Genomic DNA, 19149 nt, shown 5'->3' with positions numbered 1-19149 from the left:
GAAAGATTTCTCGGAAAATTAATTCAAAAACAAAATTACTTAAGAATGAAAACTAAAATAATTATTCTAAAATGAGGGGGTAGGTTTGAAAACTACTCTCTCGTTACAAATCGGAATAAATAAAAATAAGCAGTATATGAAGGTCTATGAGGCAGAGAGTTGTTGCATGTACATATGTATTTTAGCGGGAGATAGTCATTCTAAAGAACACATATACGATTAAATGGAATGAACAGATATTAGAACTGCTTGTAAGTTTTTATTCGTTCCGAGAAAAGTTCGACTGTATCGAAATTTTGTAAGAGACTCTTTTTCTCCAGAATGGAATGGGAAACCATAATAGAATTTTATTTTTCGAAAATCTATCCCACGAAAACAATTTTTGAAGGAAAATCATGAGGGGTTGTTATTTTCAACCCTTAATAATAAAGTTATGAGATATAAAAAAATTGTGTGAGTAACATCTATTTAATGCTTCATATTATGTATGGTTTTATGTCTCGGTGTTTTTTAGAACTTGTTTTAAAAATTAAAAACTGTCAACTCGTCATCGCCTTCCAAAGGCTGTATCTTGGAAGGGAGGTCGATTTCGAAAAAAATTTATAGGACTACCCCTATTCATTTTCATCGAGGAATCATCTCCCTAAGCCCTTCGCATTTGTTTACAAACACCCTGTATAAGAATCAATTTTCGAAAATTATATATTCCCGATCTTTCATTGTAAATCTAAAACAAAAGAAGATAATAATATTTAGTCCAGTTATGTACAGTTATGCTGAAGGTCTCACAAAGGCAGAATTTTTCGTATTTTGCGAGAAAAGTGATCAGCCATGTGATAAAATTCGAAGTTTCAGTAAGTAATTCAAAATTACTCAATCTTGACTGATCCGGGGACATGCTTCTGCTCATGAAAATAACTAATCATTAGGAAAACAGATTATAGTGGGACAATTCAATTGACAGCAAACTAATTTACTCAGTGAATGATCGTAAACAAATATTCTATCCACCTTCTACTGGAAAATGGTTAATGAATCAAATAAATGACCTCCACAAATTCGATATCTGTCAATCTAAAAATAGGTCATTGTAGGTTTTTGCCAATCTGCATTCAAATATTAAAGAGACCGTAGAAAAGTGATTTATGTGGAAACATATTTTCCTGGCAATGCCCCAAACTTATTATTAGGTAATCCTCCGGATAGTTTCGTATGCAACATTTTTTGCAGACGATACCACTTTTCCGCTATGTTTACGACTCAGGTATCCTAACTCTGTAGCAGATGTCCGAGTCGCTCATTTCTGGATTCAAGACCAAGCTGTTCAAGATGCTGGTTTTATAGCTGACTGCTGACTTATTTTTTTATACTTGATAATGAAGGTATGGAGTAATCCAACAACTTTGTTGATTTAACATTTTCTGATCAAAACTCTCCTGCAAGTCAGTTATAAGCCACGATAAATCAGCGATGCTTTATTCTATTGTGATCAACTCTATCCAAATGCATATCAAGGAAGAAGTGACGATAAGGGATATGATTACTCACTTTGCATTTGAAACAGAACTGATGCCATTTAGCGTCCAAGGCAATGGTCGCTTTGGTGGTGATTGGTTTACCGCAGGCTTTGCACTTCGGGCATATCTTGGTTGCATGGCATTCCGTGCAGTATGGCTTGCCTTCTACATCAACGAACTGCTTTCCAATCAATGGGGTTTTGCAGCTTTCGCAGGTGAAATGGTCCGGGTGGAAGTGACCTCCCATGGCTGCTACAGCTTTCTGAAATAATCGTGGGGGGTTATAAAAAATTGCACATCGTTCCAATGCAGGTTCTGCTATACTCCTTTCCAGTTGTAATGGTTTATCTCGGGCAGTCAAATCAAAATGGTTTTCTTTGTATTTTATTACAAGGAAAGGCGATTTCATATTGGAATTCGGGGTTCTAGCTCCTATAAGGGGTGAATCTTAGGATGTAGGTGGATATATACAGGGTGTTTCATGAGCGGTTGGCCATAGACTAATAGTTAATACAGGTGATCTAGCCCTTTCAGAAAAGTTGCTTCTTCTGTACCCAAAGACCATTCGTTACTGAGATACAGAGTTAAGAATTTTGGCCTTAATTTTCAATACCCATAACTTGAGAACAGAGTGATATTGGTGAAAATTTGTGAGTTCGTTTTCTTCCAATGGTCCTTCGGGATGGCACATGAAATTCTTGGATTATCAGGATAGTTATCTGAATATTGAATATTGTTTCAATTGAAACATTTTTGTTTTTCCTAATCAAACTCAATTTTCGCTTCGCATGGCAGACTTGTTATGTTGCAAAATTGTTCCAGAACGGAAACTTACGAAAGAAATCATAATTCACGTTTCGTAGTTTTATAATAGGTACCTTTTTCGAATGTAGGTAGTTTTTAAGCATCGTACTTGAACACTTGGTGTGTGTTGATGATTAAGAATGAAAAATAATTGGAAAGAGGGCTTTCAATTAAAAAATGTCAGCAGATGGCGATAAGAATCATAACTAAATAATTGAAAACAGGACCGTATTCTCAAAAATGAAGTAAAATATGATTTCGTTCATTCGTTTCTCCTTAGCAACAAGTGTACCATGCTAGATGATAATTGAATTTAATTGAAAAAAATTTCCCTTTTTCTATTCTGAAAACGAAAGCTTTTAAATGATCCAGAAAACATAGATTTTGATATTTTGAAGATAAATTTCAATATTTCCTAATACTTCCTAATGGTCTTGAAATTTCATGTGCCAGTGCCAAGGATTTTTGGAAGTCAACAAGCCCACAAAAGTTCATTAAAATTGGACGACCCTTTCTCAAGTTATAGATATCAAAAACTAAGGCCAAAATCCATAAATCATATTGTTTCTCCGAAACCAGTGGCCTGAAGTACGAAAAGAAGCGACTTTTCCGAAAGTCCCAGATGAGCTACAATCACCAATAGCGACTAGCCTAAGCTTATGGCCAACTAATTGTGAAACACCCTGTAGAACTTTTTCCATAGATTGAATAACGTCCTGAAATATATTTACGTTATTACCGGATACCCTGTATTGGTAATATGGATAAAAAAGGTGAATTGCTTATAAATTATGAAAGAAATTATAGCCAGAAGTTTTAGGTATTTGAGTATTTGAATCATTGACTTGTAATCTACTTTTTAAACAGGGTAAGTCTTTGACTAGTACAAGTTTTTCAACAGTAGATTTTTGAGCTCAGAAGGAACACTTTTTTCCTATACCATTTTTTCCGAATCGGCACCGTAAAAGATACAGGCTGTTGAAAAAAACACGAAAAAATGTTATTTTTTGTTCTACCTCACAAACGGTTTTATCGAATGAAATATATATATATATATTCTTTTGATATAGAGCATCACAATCTTGAACAGCAAACAATAATTATAGCATGTGTATGAGATACAGTTTTAGCAGAGGTTAGCGTAAGGGGGTACCATACAAATTAGTGTATGATACAAGAGCTTAGGGAAAAACCTCAGTAAAAAAACCCTTTCTCCCCGTGAGTGTAGTGGATTGTAATTGTTCACGAATGAAATGAATTTCAGATTATAGTTTTTTATTCATTTGATGAGTCTTTTTCGAACACAAGATATCACCCACGTCTCCCAGTTTTCTCATTATGACCATTACGTACCATAAAAATACCAAAATTCCAAAGAACCCAACTCTTGAAACTAAGTTGGATGATATCTGATGAATATTTGAACGTTTTGTAGAATAAAAGTATTGCATCATATTTTACCGTATAATGCGCCGTATTCGAGTAATTTGATGTTCAAAAATTAAAAAGTATCTGTGAAATTTGAAAAATTGGGTACTTTGGCTGAATACGACTCTGTTTAAAAAGATCCATAGATGTGTAGAATCGCAGATTCAGATCCACAGATGTGTAGTGTCTGAGATTTAACAAGTTATTCTGAGGGGAATTTTGTTTAACAAGGGGTGGCACAGCTCATTATGAAATCTTAAAATGGCCCTACCTATCTTTCTATCGGAATCGGACAAAATGGTATAGAAAAAAAGTGTTTCTTTTGACCTCAAGAATTTACTGTTAAAATATTTGTACGAGCCAAAGACTTGCCCTATATAGTTATTCTATTTTCAAAGCTTATACTAACTGAAGACACATTCTAGCGAGGCCGTTTTCAGATTATAAATCGACTTTTGTACCCAATAACATCCAATTGTTTGGAAAAATAATCTAAAACTACCTCCTGACCGCAAATGTACGGTGTCTGATTGTTTGTTCTCTCAATGATATCCCTCTGAAATTGGGCATTAAAAAAAATCAGTTTTGAGAAATGTAAATTTCAATTTCATGCAATAAATAAAGAACATCCAAATGTTTTCGAATTCCGAGAAGCTGTTAATCTGATAATAATTTTTTCGAGAGCAGCAACTTTAGGAGTAAAAAAACATCCTTCGGCTATTGTTGATGCTGAAAGTAAATGTTGCTCAAATGATACTTTTTTCTTTAATTTCTGATATATTTTGATTCTGTGGATATTCTGGCATATGTCTACATTATAAATCAAAATAAGTGGAATAATTGTGAAATACTACGAGTCTCATCATAAATTGTACTAACAAGCTAGTGTCAACCATCTACTGCATTTTTTCTATTCCATGTACAGGAGATACGTTCATGAATTATAGTTTATTTTATATATAGAGATAACTGCGTGTATTCAGGAAAAATCTTTTCCGTGCCCAACACCATAGGTCTATCATTGAGGACTCAATTTTCGAATACTTACTCCATCAATCGGCCTTACACAAATATCGCATTTAGGTGAAAGATATTTTGCGTGGCAAGCAATGCAATATGGGATTCCATCCCGATGGTGGAACTTAGCGTCGCGGATAGGTCTTTCGCATTTTATACAAATGAAATGGTCTGGGTGGTATGATTTTTCTAAAGCTGTTAGTACCTAGAAAAAATTTCAACTGAAACACACTCTTCTAATTCTACTTGTGGTTAAAATACAAAAAACAAATTAAAAACACAGCTGGATGGCGAACAGAGAAACTGTAATTGGAAACTAGAACACGATCTGCCAAGAGCAGCAATATCAAACCTATAGATTCAGCTGTTTTTTGCGGCACAAGTAAAATGTGAAGAAAGCTAAATAAGTTCTCAAAAATGTTGAATAACGAAATTTTTAATAGAAACTTCCCTGATATGTCCTACATCAAAATCGAGAATAAGATGAGAAATATGCCTCAGACACTTGAAAAAATAAAGGTTTCCACTGTTCAACTCATAGACATATTAATGATAAAAGGTATAAGTACCGTAGATTCGGGTGATTTGGAACGATTGTTGAATTCAACTTTTCATATTTTCAAAAAGATGACCTATTTTTATCTGAAGAAGAGGTTCGAATATGCTTAATATGACTCAGACTATTGATTAGGATATATACCATGCTTCAGAATTCGGATATCAATTTTGAAAAAAATAAAATATACTTGTCCGAAGTCACCAACCGATTTGGCAGGCTTGGGACACAAGTTAAAATCTATTGATTTCTCAACTCTCAAATGAAATAGGTGACTTGGGACGGTGTATAGTTTTGAAAAATTAGAATTTGTGATTATAAAGTTGAAATTCGGTAAGGAAATTAAATGATAATCCCCTATTACAGCGCAAGTAACTATATTGCAACTCAAATGTAAAAAACTAAACAAAACAAGGGAGCTTTGATTTCTTTCATTCTTTGGTGATTTCTTTGTGGAAATAATAATATACTGCGGAAAATCGCCATATTTCTTGCTGCCAATGCGCCGCTTGTACATATTCGGCATTGTCCAAAGTCACCCTATGAAACAACAAAATGAATGAATGAGATCCGTGTTGCCGTTTGATTTGTAAACAACCTTGTTTCATGACATATGTAATATCCCACGTATCCAGAAAAAAAAATTACACATGCACAAAGTGAAACACATGTAAAGGACACTAGAAAGTATAAGAGCCATAAAAAAAACGCGCTTTCACTCTCCTGAATTCGTTAATTTTTCCTGTCAATTCAAACGTTCTGGTCAAGGCAAACTCAACAGGAATTAATTATTAAACTAACCGGAAAGACGCTAGACAATCTCATAAATTTGTCCCTTCACTCATAAATGGTAAAAAACAAAGAAATCTGCGAGGGGGTAATTGTCCCAAGTTACAGGACTGTCCCAAGTCACCCGAATCTACCGGTAATAAGTCTATGGTTCAACTATGGATTTGGCAGGTTCAAACAGGTATTTAACACGTATATTATACCTAAACATTGTTCATGTACACCTCCATCAGTTATTTATACTAATTTATTTTCTACAGAGCTGCCATTTGATCCCATCTAATTTTGCCCACCCTGTACATACAAAAATTTAACATACTGAGAAAAACTTCATGCAACATTAGTATAAGTGCATAGGTATGTACAACATACTCGATAAACTTCAAGTGTTCCAAAACATCATCAACACAAAACTAAATATCAGATACTCACCCCTCCTTCAATTGACTTCTTGCAAGTACCACAAATCTTTGGTGCGTCCGCCTGTAACAAAAACAATCTTAATGTACATGTACAGGGTGGGCAAATTTCGATGTTTTAGCACTACAGTTTTTAAACCAGAGGAGATACACAAAATCTGATACCCCATTCTCGTTCTCTTTTTCTGAGAAACTAACAATAGTAGTAGTCATTTTTGGCCACTTCCTTTTGTTTTCGAGTTATAAGCAAAAATTGGAAAAATGGCGATATCGAAATGAATTTATATCTCCGCTAATATTGATGATAGAGCTCTGAAATTGAAACATTATATAGGCACTTTTTTACGTAGAGTCCAGTGGCGTGTTCGCTTTTTTAGCAGGATTTTTGATTACGAAGCTATCACCCAAAGTTATGTTTTTTTAAATGGGAACACTAGTTTTGTGTGCAATTTTTTGAAAGCTTAATTTTTACTGATTTCAAAAATATATAACATCAATTTGTATCAATATAAATACATAATAGAAAATGGTCAAAATCCATTTTTCTCAATATTTCTATGGTTTCAACTTTTGATGAGCACAGAAACATATAGCATCGTTTGACTACCAATGTCTCCTTCTATAAGTCCTTTCATTATTATGAAAATTTATGAAATATATCTTGATTCAAATTTTGTGAAAATTGGTAAAAAGCATAGAATGAATGACATTGCCGGAAGGAGACTGCTTTTGTTATAGTAAACTCTATTTTTCTGTGCTCGTCAAAAGTTGAAACCATAGAAATATTGAGAAAAAAAGTTTTTCTCCATTTTCTATTACATATTTATATTGATACAAACCATATGATATTATATATTTTTGAAATCAGTAAAAATTAAGGTTTCAAAAAATTGCACAGAAAACTAGTGTTCCCATTTAAAAAAACATAACTTTGGGTAATAGCTTAGTAATTGAAAATCCTGCTAAAAAGGCGAGCACGCCACTGGATTCTACGTAAAAAAGTGCCTGTATAATGTTTCAATTTCAGAGCTCTATCATCAGTATTAGCGGAGATATAAATTTATTTCGATATCGCTATTTTTCCAATTTTTGCTTATAACTCGAAAACAAAGGAAAGTGGCCAAAAATCACTACTACTATTATAGGTTTCTCAGAAAAAGAGAACGAGAATGGGGTATCAGATTTTGTCTATCTCTTCTGGTTTAAAAGCTGTAGTGCTAAAACATCGAAATTTGCCCACCCTGTACATACATAAACATTCTCTTTTGAATCGTGATGCAAATGAAATCACAATTTTGTGCATTAAATCTGTGTCATTGTATATAGATTATACAGGATGTCCCGGGGAGTAACTGTAAGATATCTCAGTCCTGTTTATGTGAAAAAATCCAATTTTCCGAAATTTGTTCAATTTCACAAATTCATAAAAAAAGAATTGTAGATGTGACAACTTTAAGTGGTACCACGTATTGAAGCTTAATTATAAGATTCTTTCTAAAGTGCGAAACAAGAAATGATTAGATATCGATTGAAATTTATTCTGGGAGGATTCTGCATTTCTTAATAAACTTTTTAGTTTATTAAAATCAATTAAAAATGAAATCGACGATTTGCTCCTGCGTAAATTCTTGCACTATGTTTTCAGGGAACCTGTGGAGATACTGGACAGAAGGAGGATATATTGACAAAACTTCTACAGCTAGTACAGGATACTGACGACAAAAACCCAGCAGAAATGGACAGTAACCTAACAAACACCATAATGGTCTTGCAAAAATGCCTCAATTTCAAAAATCAGAATACGGAATTGATGAAAAAGAAGGAGAACGGAGATGATCAGAATCTGGCTGTGCAAAGCAATACGATGGAAATAATAGAGAGCTCAGATAACAATGAAAAAAAGAAGAAGAAAGAGTGAGTCTGTACTATTTCAAATTGAAAATTTTCAAAAGAATCACTACAACTTTATCTCAGAAACTATCGCTCACTCTGAAAGCTCAGTTTCTAATTTGCCAAGCTACTCTATCAAACAGAAGCTTGTTTGATGGGGGTAATGTTTTAACGAAGTGCAGGTTTATTAATTCTGGTCGAAGGTATAATGCTTGTTTCATTGAAATAAAGTTGAATATAATATTTGTTTTATAAAAATGTAACATATCGATACCATAAATGCAGCTCTAATAAAAATGAAAGCTGTTGTTTACCACATTTTTAAAATCCCAGTGCTAGTGTATTTTTCCAAGTGAATTTTATGCAGTTGGAATGAAATCCGTTCATCAAAAAAATTACACACTATGCCAAAACGATAATGTTCTCCAACTTAACTCACCATATTGTTATTCTATCTTTTGGTACACTCACTAATCGACTATCTCCCAGTTGTTTGAGTTGGCAACTGATCTTCGGGATAATGTTGTTTTCCAAATTGTGTGGAAATTTCATAGAGGCGAGTTCTAATAATAAAGGAATGACTCCCATGCATGCAGGAGGTAGATCAAGATCGAGCGCTAAGGACTGTTATTCGTTTCAATAATAGATCGCACAAATTTGGGAGAAACATAAAATGTATACACACACACGCTGGGTGTTTCGTTTCAAATCGTAACGATTTTGGTGTGACGAGCTGAACAGCTGATGACGCCTATATGAAAATGTTTTCGTCCCATTGATCCAGTTTCATTAATATCGCGAAATTGTTTCAGAAGCACTGAATCAACTTCAAAAACTCCATTAGGTTCTCTTGATTTTCGTGAGATCTATTGAAAATTACTTATCTGAACTTGGGACTTTCAGTGAAAATCCTAGCACCTGTTTTAAGTCGCAGAGATAGGTCAGTGATGATTTGGAACAGGTGAAAGGTGTTCATTATTCATACAGAAAAATCTCTCAATTTCGAATCAGATGAATGACGATATTTCACGATATTCGCAAAATAAAATAGGAAAAAATAATTCATTGTTTCCAAGGCTTTTCTGCCCAGAAGAACAATCGAGTGAAGTTAAGATCAAGAACAATGATACTTATTCATGGGCGCCAGCAGAAATTTTTCTCAGGGGGGGCAAAATATCATCTACGATTAGTTTTACTGAAAGAAAAATTTCTCTAACGGTGTCTATCAGAATCTCAGGGGGGGCCGTGCCCCCCCTGCCCCCCCCCTGCGGGCGCCCATGTACTTATTCATATACAGAGTGCATTTGAAGGTGAGGCTTTTTTTTCAACAGAAGGTAGAACTGGTCAAAATGAAGCGTTTCACCAAAAATCACCTATAAAAAACATTCAAAATGACAAAGTTGAAGAAAAAATTGAAAATCATTACTAAAATAGATCCTAATACGACCCTAGACCGTTTGTTAGCTGAATCATCGCAGAACAGTGGGAAAAAACTTATCTCCTGATTCGACCATGTGGTTTCGTTTAGGATATTGGCTCGTTCGATATTTACGTGGTAACGAAAATGGAAACTTAGGATTGCCGAATTGTTCTCATTATTTTTTAGTAACTTACACGATTCTATGAAATGGCTCATTTCGATACCAACTGACAGAAGAGACTTAGGACACAAGTGTAAAAAATTGAATTATACTTCGAAATATCACTAATAAAATTCGTCTTAATTAATCAGGATTTTTTTCACAATGGGCTGTAATGAATCCCAGTTTTCTGAGAAAATTTGAGTTCATTTTAGTGCATTCCTTTCATTTCACATTGTGTGGGGGGATTTGCCTATAAAAGCAGATTCTTCCCCGCGACGGCCTCTTTTACTCTTTTGTCACTTGACTCTCTTTTCTCTGCGATTCTTCTATGATTGTGTGCACGACGAGCCGTTCAACGAATTTACAATAAATTTTGTGCTACGAGGGTAGTGTTCTCAGAAATTAATTTTTATTTTTCGTTTTCCGCGAGTGCCTTGAATAAAAGAGGTAGGTCAGTTTCTTTATTAGACCTACACCGGTTACTTCTTTGACACTACTGTACTGTATCGCTTTCTGTTCTCTTTTGCTGTACTTTTACCCTGTTTCGCGAGTCTGACTTTTCCCTCCGCTATCAGTCAAGGTACGTAAGCCCAAGGGTCCCGTCAACTCCCCCTGTTCGCGTTCCCGCTTCATAAGTGTTGAAATAGAAATCTCTTCTTTTCTATCAGTCATGGTGCGTAAGCCCTTGGGGTAGAGAATAAGAGATACCGTTCGTCGTCAGTGAAATCCTGTAGTTGCGCTCAAAATAGACCTTTTCTTCGCTATCAGTCATGGAGCGAACAGCCTGTATCTCTTAAACCGAGCCGATTCGGAAAAAATGGTAAAGGAAAAAGGGGTTTTCCTTATTCTCAGGAATCTACTTTAAAAATTTTTGTACGAATCGAAGGCTCACCCTGTATATATTTTTTGAAATAGTGATACGAACTTAAAAATTAATCGGTCACCGAATGAATTCCTTCGAAAACACCCTGAAATTTATATTTTCTGCAACTCTAGCTGGATTATCTAAACGAAAGTCAAAATGATATGACGTTTCTGCGAAACAAATCTTTATCACTTTAACGAATCAACTTCTTTTCCAGACCTAAAGTCACAGTAACCGGAACAAAAAATGCCCAGTTGATCTGCATAAAAGACGAAAATTCCATCGGTTCCGTCTCGGATGAGAACGAGGAAACGAGAAACCGAAGAAATTCTAAAGATTCTTCAAATAAAAACTTGAAGTCTACACAGGTGCAAACGTGCGAATCGGAATTGTTCGAGGAAGATGTGCCCAAACTGAATAGATCCAAGAGTAGTATTAGGATCGGTAGAATGAGGAGACCCAGAAAAGTGTTGCAGTTGTTGCCGAAGGATTACGCCATCAATATAATCCAGTACAAGTTGATGTTTTACAAACACCACAAGGGAAATTATATGTATAAGAAGACTTCGACAACGAAGCCCTGGGAACTTATGGATAAGTAAGTAATACTCATTACAGTACTCCATATTATATATATGAATAGTTGCGAAAAAATTTAGAAGGTGATTCCTTGTTAAACATAGGGTGGGTCTTTCATATAAACTTTTCTTTTTCAAGCCCCCTTGCTTAGTTACAGTCCCCTCAAGATAATAATAATAACTTTATTCGGTCTATTACATTGTATTACAATAAATTTATATCTATAATCAGAGTTCCGAGGACACCTATCTAAATTTTTTTCTCAAACTGACAAGAATGAAATCAAGCAATTATCTTATGCGAGCTAGAAGGCATTAATGTGTTCCTGTATAATTCAAAGGGGTAGAAAAGACACCCGTAAACCTTGTTTCCATATTGTTATTTTTGCTGTATTGATTTCTATTCTTATCGTTGTTACTTTAATCGCTCCTTCATATTTTATTTGTTAATGGGGATGATCCCTTAAAAATGTCCTGTTGCTTATTTAATAGCAACTAAATAAATACTTGACAATAAAAAAGTTAATGTAACGTTCGAATCCCCTAAAGACGCTTTTGCGGCCTCTCGAATACATCGCTACGGTATTCGCTTGCGTCGGAAGGCTCTCGAACCGGGGCGTATCGATATAAAAGATACGCACGGGGCCCCAGGGCAGTAAGTATTCTAAACAGGCCAGAGTGGACAGAGAAGAGTTACAAAATGCAAAGTAATCAAGTGAATTAGTGAGTGTGTAAATAAATTAGAGTAAATCCTCGTATTGCTTTTTGGAGAAATATATTATTATTATTATTACTTATAAATTAGTGTAGTAGTTGTGTCGATAAATGACAGGTTCTGGAAAGAAAACAATTCGATTTACCCAGAGAACGTAACATTAATTTTGGATAGAGCTCGCATGTTCTATTCAAACGAATAAGATCTACTGTATTTTCTTGCTAAAGTTCCCCGTTGTTGAGAAAAAAAAAATATCATCATGATAACGTTAGTTGTAGAGGCTGAAATTATTTCCGAACTAGAATTTTAGTAAGGTCGAAAATGAAAATAATTCCAGCCTCTATATTTGACTCAGGCGTATTTTTATCTGTTGATGATATTTTTTTCTCCAAAATTGTAAAGTGTAGCCAGAAATTACATAACACCTTATTTTGTTAAGAATGAAGCTTTATAAAATTAATTTTTTTTTTGTAATATATGAATTTGGAAAAAAGTTTCTTGATGTGAAACAAGGTTTAGGGGTGGCTTTTTCTACCCCTTTCAATTATAAAATAACACCAGCAAAAATTTTCTTTGATACCTTCTCGCCCACATCTGCTATCAAGATATCAAGCTAAAAAGAATAAATCATTGTTCTTGTTAGTTCTTTGATTTTTGAGAAGAAAATGAAAAACTGAGAACCTAACTTATGGTTCTTGCAAATTGAAGAAATCTTTATCAGAAATTCGACAAGCTCTCAGAATGAATATTCCGTCAACTTCGTCCTTGCATTGAGGCCACAGGTAGAAGTGCCAGTCCAATTGTTTTGTCGATTTTATAGAAGTGGATATGGTCAATCTATTTATACATAGATATATGGTATATATCTTGATATCGAACGATATTTACATCGGGAAGGCACACAACTAAACAGTATGTGTGCATTTCTACCTCATATATCTCTTTTGCATCTTCGTAAGCACTCCGGTTCAACTTCTCTCACTAATTTTTTGATTTTTTCAGGATCTCCGAGGATATCTTGGATTATGCACTACTGGGGATCGCAAAGGAAATAGAGGTGAATGAGCTTCTGGAGAACATATATAATGCAGAATTCCAATATTAGTCTTCATAAACAAATTTGAATGAATGAATGATATATTTTCGTACAACATTTTATACTATAGTATTCGAAAAGGAGTTTATGTATTATAATTATATATTCTGTAATATGGACTAGAGTTTTCTTTACCACTGGTTTTTGGACCAAACTTATGACCTGCTTGGAAGATATGAAAGGGTGTATATAGGACCTCTCTAGCAATATCTATGTACAAAATTCATCTGGATAAGAACATGACAGTGAAAGCTAATAGAATCTAACGTCGGTTCATGCAGCGTCACTAAGAATTAAAACTTGAGAAAGGAATAATCTGATTGGCAGATGACGTTCACGTGATCGCCACCTGGCCATTAGATTGGTCCCTTTTTAGGTGTGCAGAAATGCCTTCCCAAACGCACACTAAGCCACCACCGGCAAAAAGAGTTGTTGGTGTCATGAAATGTATTGATTGATTGATTGATTTGGAATGCTGTGAAGAAGGGATTTCATCGTGCAGTTAACCTTAATAGGCGATCTTGTGTGAATGTTGTAGCTCTTCCTCTTCCACATAAGTATATGCTGCAGTTACACTTTGCGAAAACCATGCAGGGGCCTTAGGCCTTAAGTAGCTTTTCTTGTTCAGTTAAACCTCAATTTCGTCTAACCAGCACCATAATTGTTCAAGTCCCCATATTCTATACTAGGTGAGTACTATCTGATAATAGTACATACATACTTAACAGAAAAAATATCATATAATATACCTAAACGAATGGGAATGAGTTTTCTTGTAATTATCCCACACAAATTTGAGCAGTGTTCATATTATATTTAATACGTATGAATACAAAATAGAAAAACTGCATCAATCAAATGTATCAATTCTATCAATAAAACATTTTGCAAGTTTCATTCAATCGGTTTTTGATTTATTATTTGGATTTGTTTTAGGCTCAAAAAGATATCTCGATTTTGAAACCACTCTGTATTGATCCTCGAATAGCTAATTTATGGTCAGCAATAAACAATAAAACATTTATCTTTTCGTAGTTTTATGTTGTAAACATGAAAGATAGTCCAGTGGCTAATTCATTATCTCTTGTTTATTCGGATTCATAAGAGATTGGGTATAGATTCATTTATTCGTTGAACCTATAATTTATAATAAACAAGAGAGTATCAAATGGATTCCCTCAGTTCCCGTGATAATGCAATTTTGAACTGTGTCTTCAACCCGAATTTGCCATTAGAAGAATCCCTTACAGCGGGTTTCATAAAACTTTGACTGTCCGATCAACGATTTGATAGAAACTCGATTTCTAAAACCAAAATACTGAAACCTTTTCATTTCTGAATATATTGGAGAAGTAGCAATCGAGAATAATTGAATGGACGCATGAACATCATAATTTGATGCGATAATAATATTCTGAATGATCATGACTGAATTATCGATTGAAAAAAAATTGACGTCTATTCGTCAATCAAGCGTTGATTCCCCGATCAAGTTTTATGAAACCCGGGGTGAGTGAAAAAAAACTGAGAGGTTAGTGGCAGTATCAATTAGGTTCTTTATTTGAGTTTCCTCGTTTTCCCCCAAATGGAAATTTTACTTAAAACAAGTACCCTATTATTAGTTGGACAGTGTGCAATGCGTAATTATTCTATTATAAAAATATTCTATTATGAAGAAATTGTTTATGTGACCTATATTAGATCAGCCGATAGATTTTTCGTTAATTCCAGATGAAGAAGAACCTAATCCATCTATTAATGAGGTGAAAGAATTGGAAATGAGAGCGATTGCATGTTCAGAAGAAGGAAATTTGGAAGAAGCATTACAACTTTTGAATAAAGCTATCGGAATTGTCCCAGATAAAGCATCTTTGTACAACAACAGATGCCATGTGTATCAATTTCAGAGAAAATTTCAAGGTAGGAAGGCCCTTCAAAATGAAAGGAGGAAAAAATAATAGTTATAAATTAAATGAAAAGTTCGGAAATCGAATATTATCCTTCTAAGCTTTAAACTTGAACATTACAAAATTAGGAAAGATGAGCTTCAGTTTCAGATCTCATATTTACTAAATCATTAAGCATTAAGGTATAGGTATACCTACCTACCAAATCTCACAAAACTCGAAATGATACAAATTCACAGCTTAATTGCAGTTAAGGTGAACTCCTGCAGTAAAAAAATTGTAAATATGTATTTCAAAGATGATTTTTCATTTTCTGGAAAATTCTTCATTGGGAATAATTAATCATTGCAAAAGAAGTCTGATTGGCTCAACACTAAAAATTCTACAAAGAGAACCTAATATAGTTATATTATCATTTCACTGATTCCACCGATTATATACTGTCGAATTACAGAAGCATTAGATGATGTGACAAAAGCTATAAATTTGGCAACTGGTACAAAATTAGAGAAAACACTATGTCAAGCACACATACAAAGAGGAATCCTTCATCGCCGAAATGGTGACATGGAAAATGCCAAAATAGATTTTCAAGTTGCGGCAAATATGGGTAGTATTTTTGCCAAAAATCAGGTATGGTTTTTGGGATGATTTACTAATGAGGGTGCACCCTCATCATCGGCATTGTCATCATCATCAGCCTCATCATCATCATAGTCATAGTCGTCATGATCATCATTCTCCTCATAATCATCCATCTTATTCCTCCACATCACCGTTGTCCTGATCATTGTCATCACCGTTGCCCTCCTCATCATCATCATCTTCATCGGCATCTTTATCATAATCATCATAATTGGCATCATCATCGTCATGATCATTATCCTCCTCATCGTCATCATCTTCTTCATCATCGCCATATCGTCCCCACAGTAATAATACAAATCAAAGATTAATCTTTGGTACAAATGAAATTGGTCTAAAATAACCAAGATCTTGGTAATAAGAGTAAACCGCAGAGAACCTGTCGCCATCAAAAGAGTGTAGCGATAGACCGTTTCCGCTCTTATTTGATCACTTCCGTACCGCATAACTCAAACAGCGATGACGACTTTAAACGAAGCAGACGATTCTAGTCCAATTCTTTTTATGTTAATATCGAGGTTCGAATCTAAATTCCATATTTAATATACAATTATTGCTTTTCAGATCGTTGAAATGAATCCATACGCAGCACTATGTAATCAAATGCTTAGACAAGTTATGGAAGCCTGGAAATAAGAAAAATATCTGATAATATGTTAAAATGATTGAATTAAGAAGATTAAAACTATGTTCGATAATTTTGATGTTTTGTATGAATATCACAGCGCTGTTCTCTGAAGATATTCCAGGTTAACCTGTTACAACCAAATCATTGTCACCCGTCCGTGCAATGAAGTAGCATAAGGAAAAAAAATTCACATATCATCAGCAACAGCTGCTGATGATGAACCACCCTCTATCTCGATTACCAGAACCCATAGACCCATAAACTCGAGTGACTCCTTTCCACAGTACACCTGCACCAATGAAACACTTTGAAAACTCTATTATAAATACATACACAGTATAACTGAAATACACCGAATTAGTCCTTTTAATTAGGACACACTGTTTATTGAGAAGAATTATTTATAAGCTCCCACAGAGTCAACAGAGAAGATTCTTCCTTCAATTAGCACGACCTAATTATTTTTTTAAAATCAATTTTTCAATTCATCAAAAGATTAGCTTTTGTCAGGTGTGGGGTTCGAACCCACGCTCCCTTTCGGGAACCAGAGCTTAAATCTGGCGCCTTAGACCGCTCGGCCAACCTGACCTATACCTGAAGCCCTATATGAAAGATACCTGTATGTTCAAAAAGTGCTCACACAAAAATCCTAAGATACATGTAATAAAGGGCCTGTTCCAGTATTGCTGGTTTTACTGGCCCGCAATCGAATATCAATAGAACTCGAACGACTGGGCCAATAGGCATCGTCTCTGAAATACTGACAGTACTGTCCAGGAATATCGGAACAGACGGAAAATATTAGTACTATGCATGCTTTTTTCCTAAATCCATGGTACAATATAATCAGGACCGTCTGCGGTGGACCGATCGCACCGCAAAAATTGAGCTAGATGTACGAGTGTGAAAATGTATGCTGGTGAACGCTGCCACCTTTCAACTTTCTTGTGCCTCTGTGTAGAAAAAAAAATTGATTCAACCAATTCTCATTGTAGGTACGTTTTTATTCATTGTTCGTATCTATTCATTCAACTTTAACGGATAGCGAAGAATTATTTATAAACATATATAAACTGATTCTGAAAATCCCTGAATTGCACTAAGGCCTTCTGTTCAATGATTCGATACCCGACATTTTTGATATGTATAAAGATTGAGAGGATATCTACAGGGTGTTTCATTGGTAAATGAACATACGGTAACCTGAGCTAGAGCTACCCTGGATGAGTCCAAAAAAACCCATATATGATAGGTCTAATCAACTCCATAACCGAGATACAGGGTGCTTCATGTATTCACCTAGTTGGAGACTATCCATGCCTGGAGTTTGGAAGGATCTGTACAAAGATTATAGAGTAGTTCTCTATAATCTTTGGATCTGTAGGTCACGGTTGGGTCTCTTCAGTCACAGGAGGGCACACAGTCGCAATTAGCCCCAAGAAATTATAAGTCTGTTCTTTTTTTGTCTTTTTGTAGATTAATTCCCGGTAACGGGATACAGCAATGAATGAATGAATCAATTTTCATAATGATCAATCGAAGTTATCAATAGGCTTGTTCGTACAGTGATTCACAACGGTTGTGAACTGTACTAGCAAGCGCAAATGGATTTTCGCTACCTTAAAATGGAATTGCGCTTGCTCTGTACAGTTCACAACCGTTGCAAGCCACTGTACGAACAAACCTAATATTTTCTGTTCGAGGTGGTATTCTTCCAGAATTGTCTGCATGATGCAAGATTTCAGATATTTTCTGTGTTGACGATTCTAATCATCTAGCAAAAGACGTCGAAAGAATATTCAACTTCCGTAACATCTAAAGGAATCTTCTTCTTGAAACTGTCAAAGAATGAGGTTATATCTTGTTCACCAAATAACAGCTGGTGATTAGTGATTTTGTTTATCTAATCAACATAACCAATCTGATGTCTGATCTGATGTCCTTCAATCTACCTATAGTCTATCCAAATCCGAGAGGCCAGCGTAAACAAACTGACTAACGCGTGATCTTATTTGAGGTACTCCTCTTATTGGTCAAAGCTTCAGGAACGCCATGTTTGCAGGTGGGAGTAATGCAGAACCGCATTACGTTTGATTCATTGATTGTATGCGAATTGTTGTGCAGAACTGCAGAGGTCATTCATTGCTTTTCTTTCGTATATTGGTTTATAGTTGTAGCAAGTTATTCAAGTTACAAGCATTTAAAATAATGTCAAGTACTGATACTGCTGAGGAATCGCGTGTTGACTTAAGTCCTCCAAAAAAGAGACGTCTGAAACGACACTTCAGTGCCGAGATAATAGAAATGATTTTGAATACTTATAAAATTGAGATTATTCAAAATGCAGGAATGTTTTTAAAGGACGTAGAACTCCGAGTTGCTGAGAGACTTGGCATTGGAGGCGAAATGTCAGGAGAATTATTTCCGAATACATAAATTCCGGTGTTCTATCACAGCCGGCAACAAATCAAAATCGGACCACCAAATGGAAGTCCTTATCAGATTTCGATAAAAATATAATACGGCGGAACACTTAAAAAGTTTTAAAATGTAACGCTCTCGGAATAAAATTTATTAGTACACCTCTGCGTTATCACATTCTTGACGCGTGATCACTGCATGCTGCAATGTTTATGCCTGGCCTCTTGGATTTGGATATACTATAAGTGATCTGTAGCCCATGTTGCCAAATGGTGAAATAGAGACAAGCCC

The 19149-nt window shown here is 35.0% G+C and overlaps 2 protein-coding genes and 1 non-coding gene across 3 annotated transcripts in view; 2 read left to right on the top strand and 1 right to left on the bottom strand.

Moving 5' to 3' along the window:
• Positions 1–13374, top strand: part of LOC123316808 — a 29138-nt gene extending 15764 nt beyond the window's left edge. The window contains exons 9-11 of the mRNA XM_044903043.1: positions 8176–8444; positions 11086–11466; positions 13164–13374. Of these exons, the coding sequence (XP_044758978.1) occupies positions 8176–8444; positions 11086–11466; positions 13164–13266 (753 nt within the window). The 3' untranslated portion in view covers positions 13267–13374. The remainder of the gene's footprint in view (positions 1–8175; positions 8445–11085; positions 11467–13163) is intronic.
• Positions 13375–14340: 966 nt separating this feature from the next.
• On the top strand, positions 14341–16507 carry LOC123317168 (tetratricopeptide repeat protein 36 homolog). Its single transcript, XM_044903559.1, has 5 exons — positions 14341–14501; positions 14768–14788; positions 14989–15177; positions 15619–15797; positions 16374–16507. Exons 1-5 carry the CDS (start codon positions 14426–14428, stop codon positions 16443–16445), a joined length of 537 nt encoding a protein of 178 aa, XP_044759494.1. The 5' UTR covers positions 14341–14425; the 3' UTR covers positions 16446–16507.
• A 434-nt stretch (positions 16508–16941) lies between these two features.
• On the bottom strand, positions 16942–17025 carry Trnal-uaa. Its single transcript has one exon. It is a non-coding gene; the product is annotated as a tRNA-Leu (tRNA).
• Positions 17026–19149: the final 2124 nt, after the last annotated feature.

Source organism: Coccinella septempunctata, chromosome 7, assembly GCF_907165205.1.
Source record: "Coccinella septempunctata chromosome 7, icCocSept1.1, whole genome shotgun sequence".
Lineage (NCBI taxonomy): Eukaryota > Metazoa > Arthropoda > Insecta > Coleoptera > Coccinellidae > Coccinella > Coccinella septempunctata.
The sequence above is the reverse complement of the archived record's forward strand: the minus strand, read 5'-3'. Positions and strand labels throughout refer to the sequence as shown.

Coding starts and splice junctions, on each gene's coding strand:
- LOC123317168 (XM_044903559.1), top strand. CDS start 14,426: ATGGATTCCCTCAGTTCCCGTGATAATGCAATTTTGAACTGTGTCTTC. Junction 14,502..14,767: donor TTTGCCATTAGAAGAATCCC/TTACAGCGGGTT, acceptor TGAAACCCGGGG/TGAGTGAAAAAAAACTGAGA. Junction 15,798..16,373: donor GTATTTTTGCCAAAAATCAG/GTATGGTTTTTG, acceptor ATTGCTTTTCAG/ATCGTTGAAATGAATCCATA.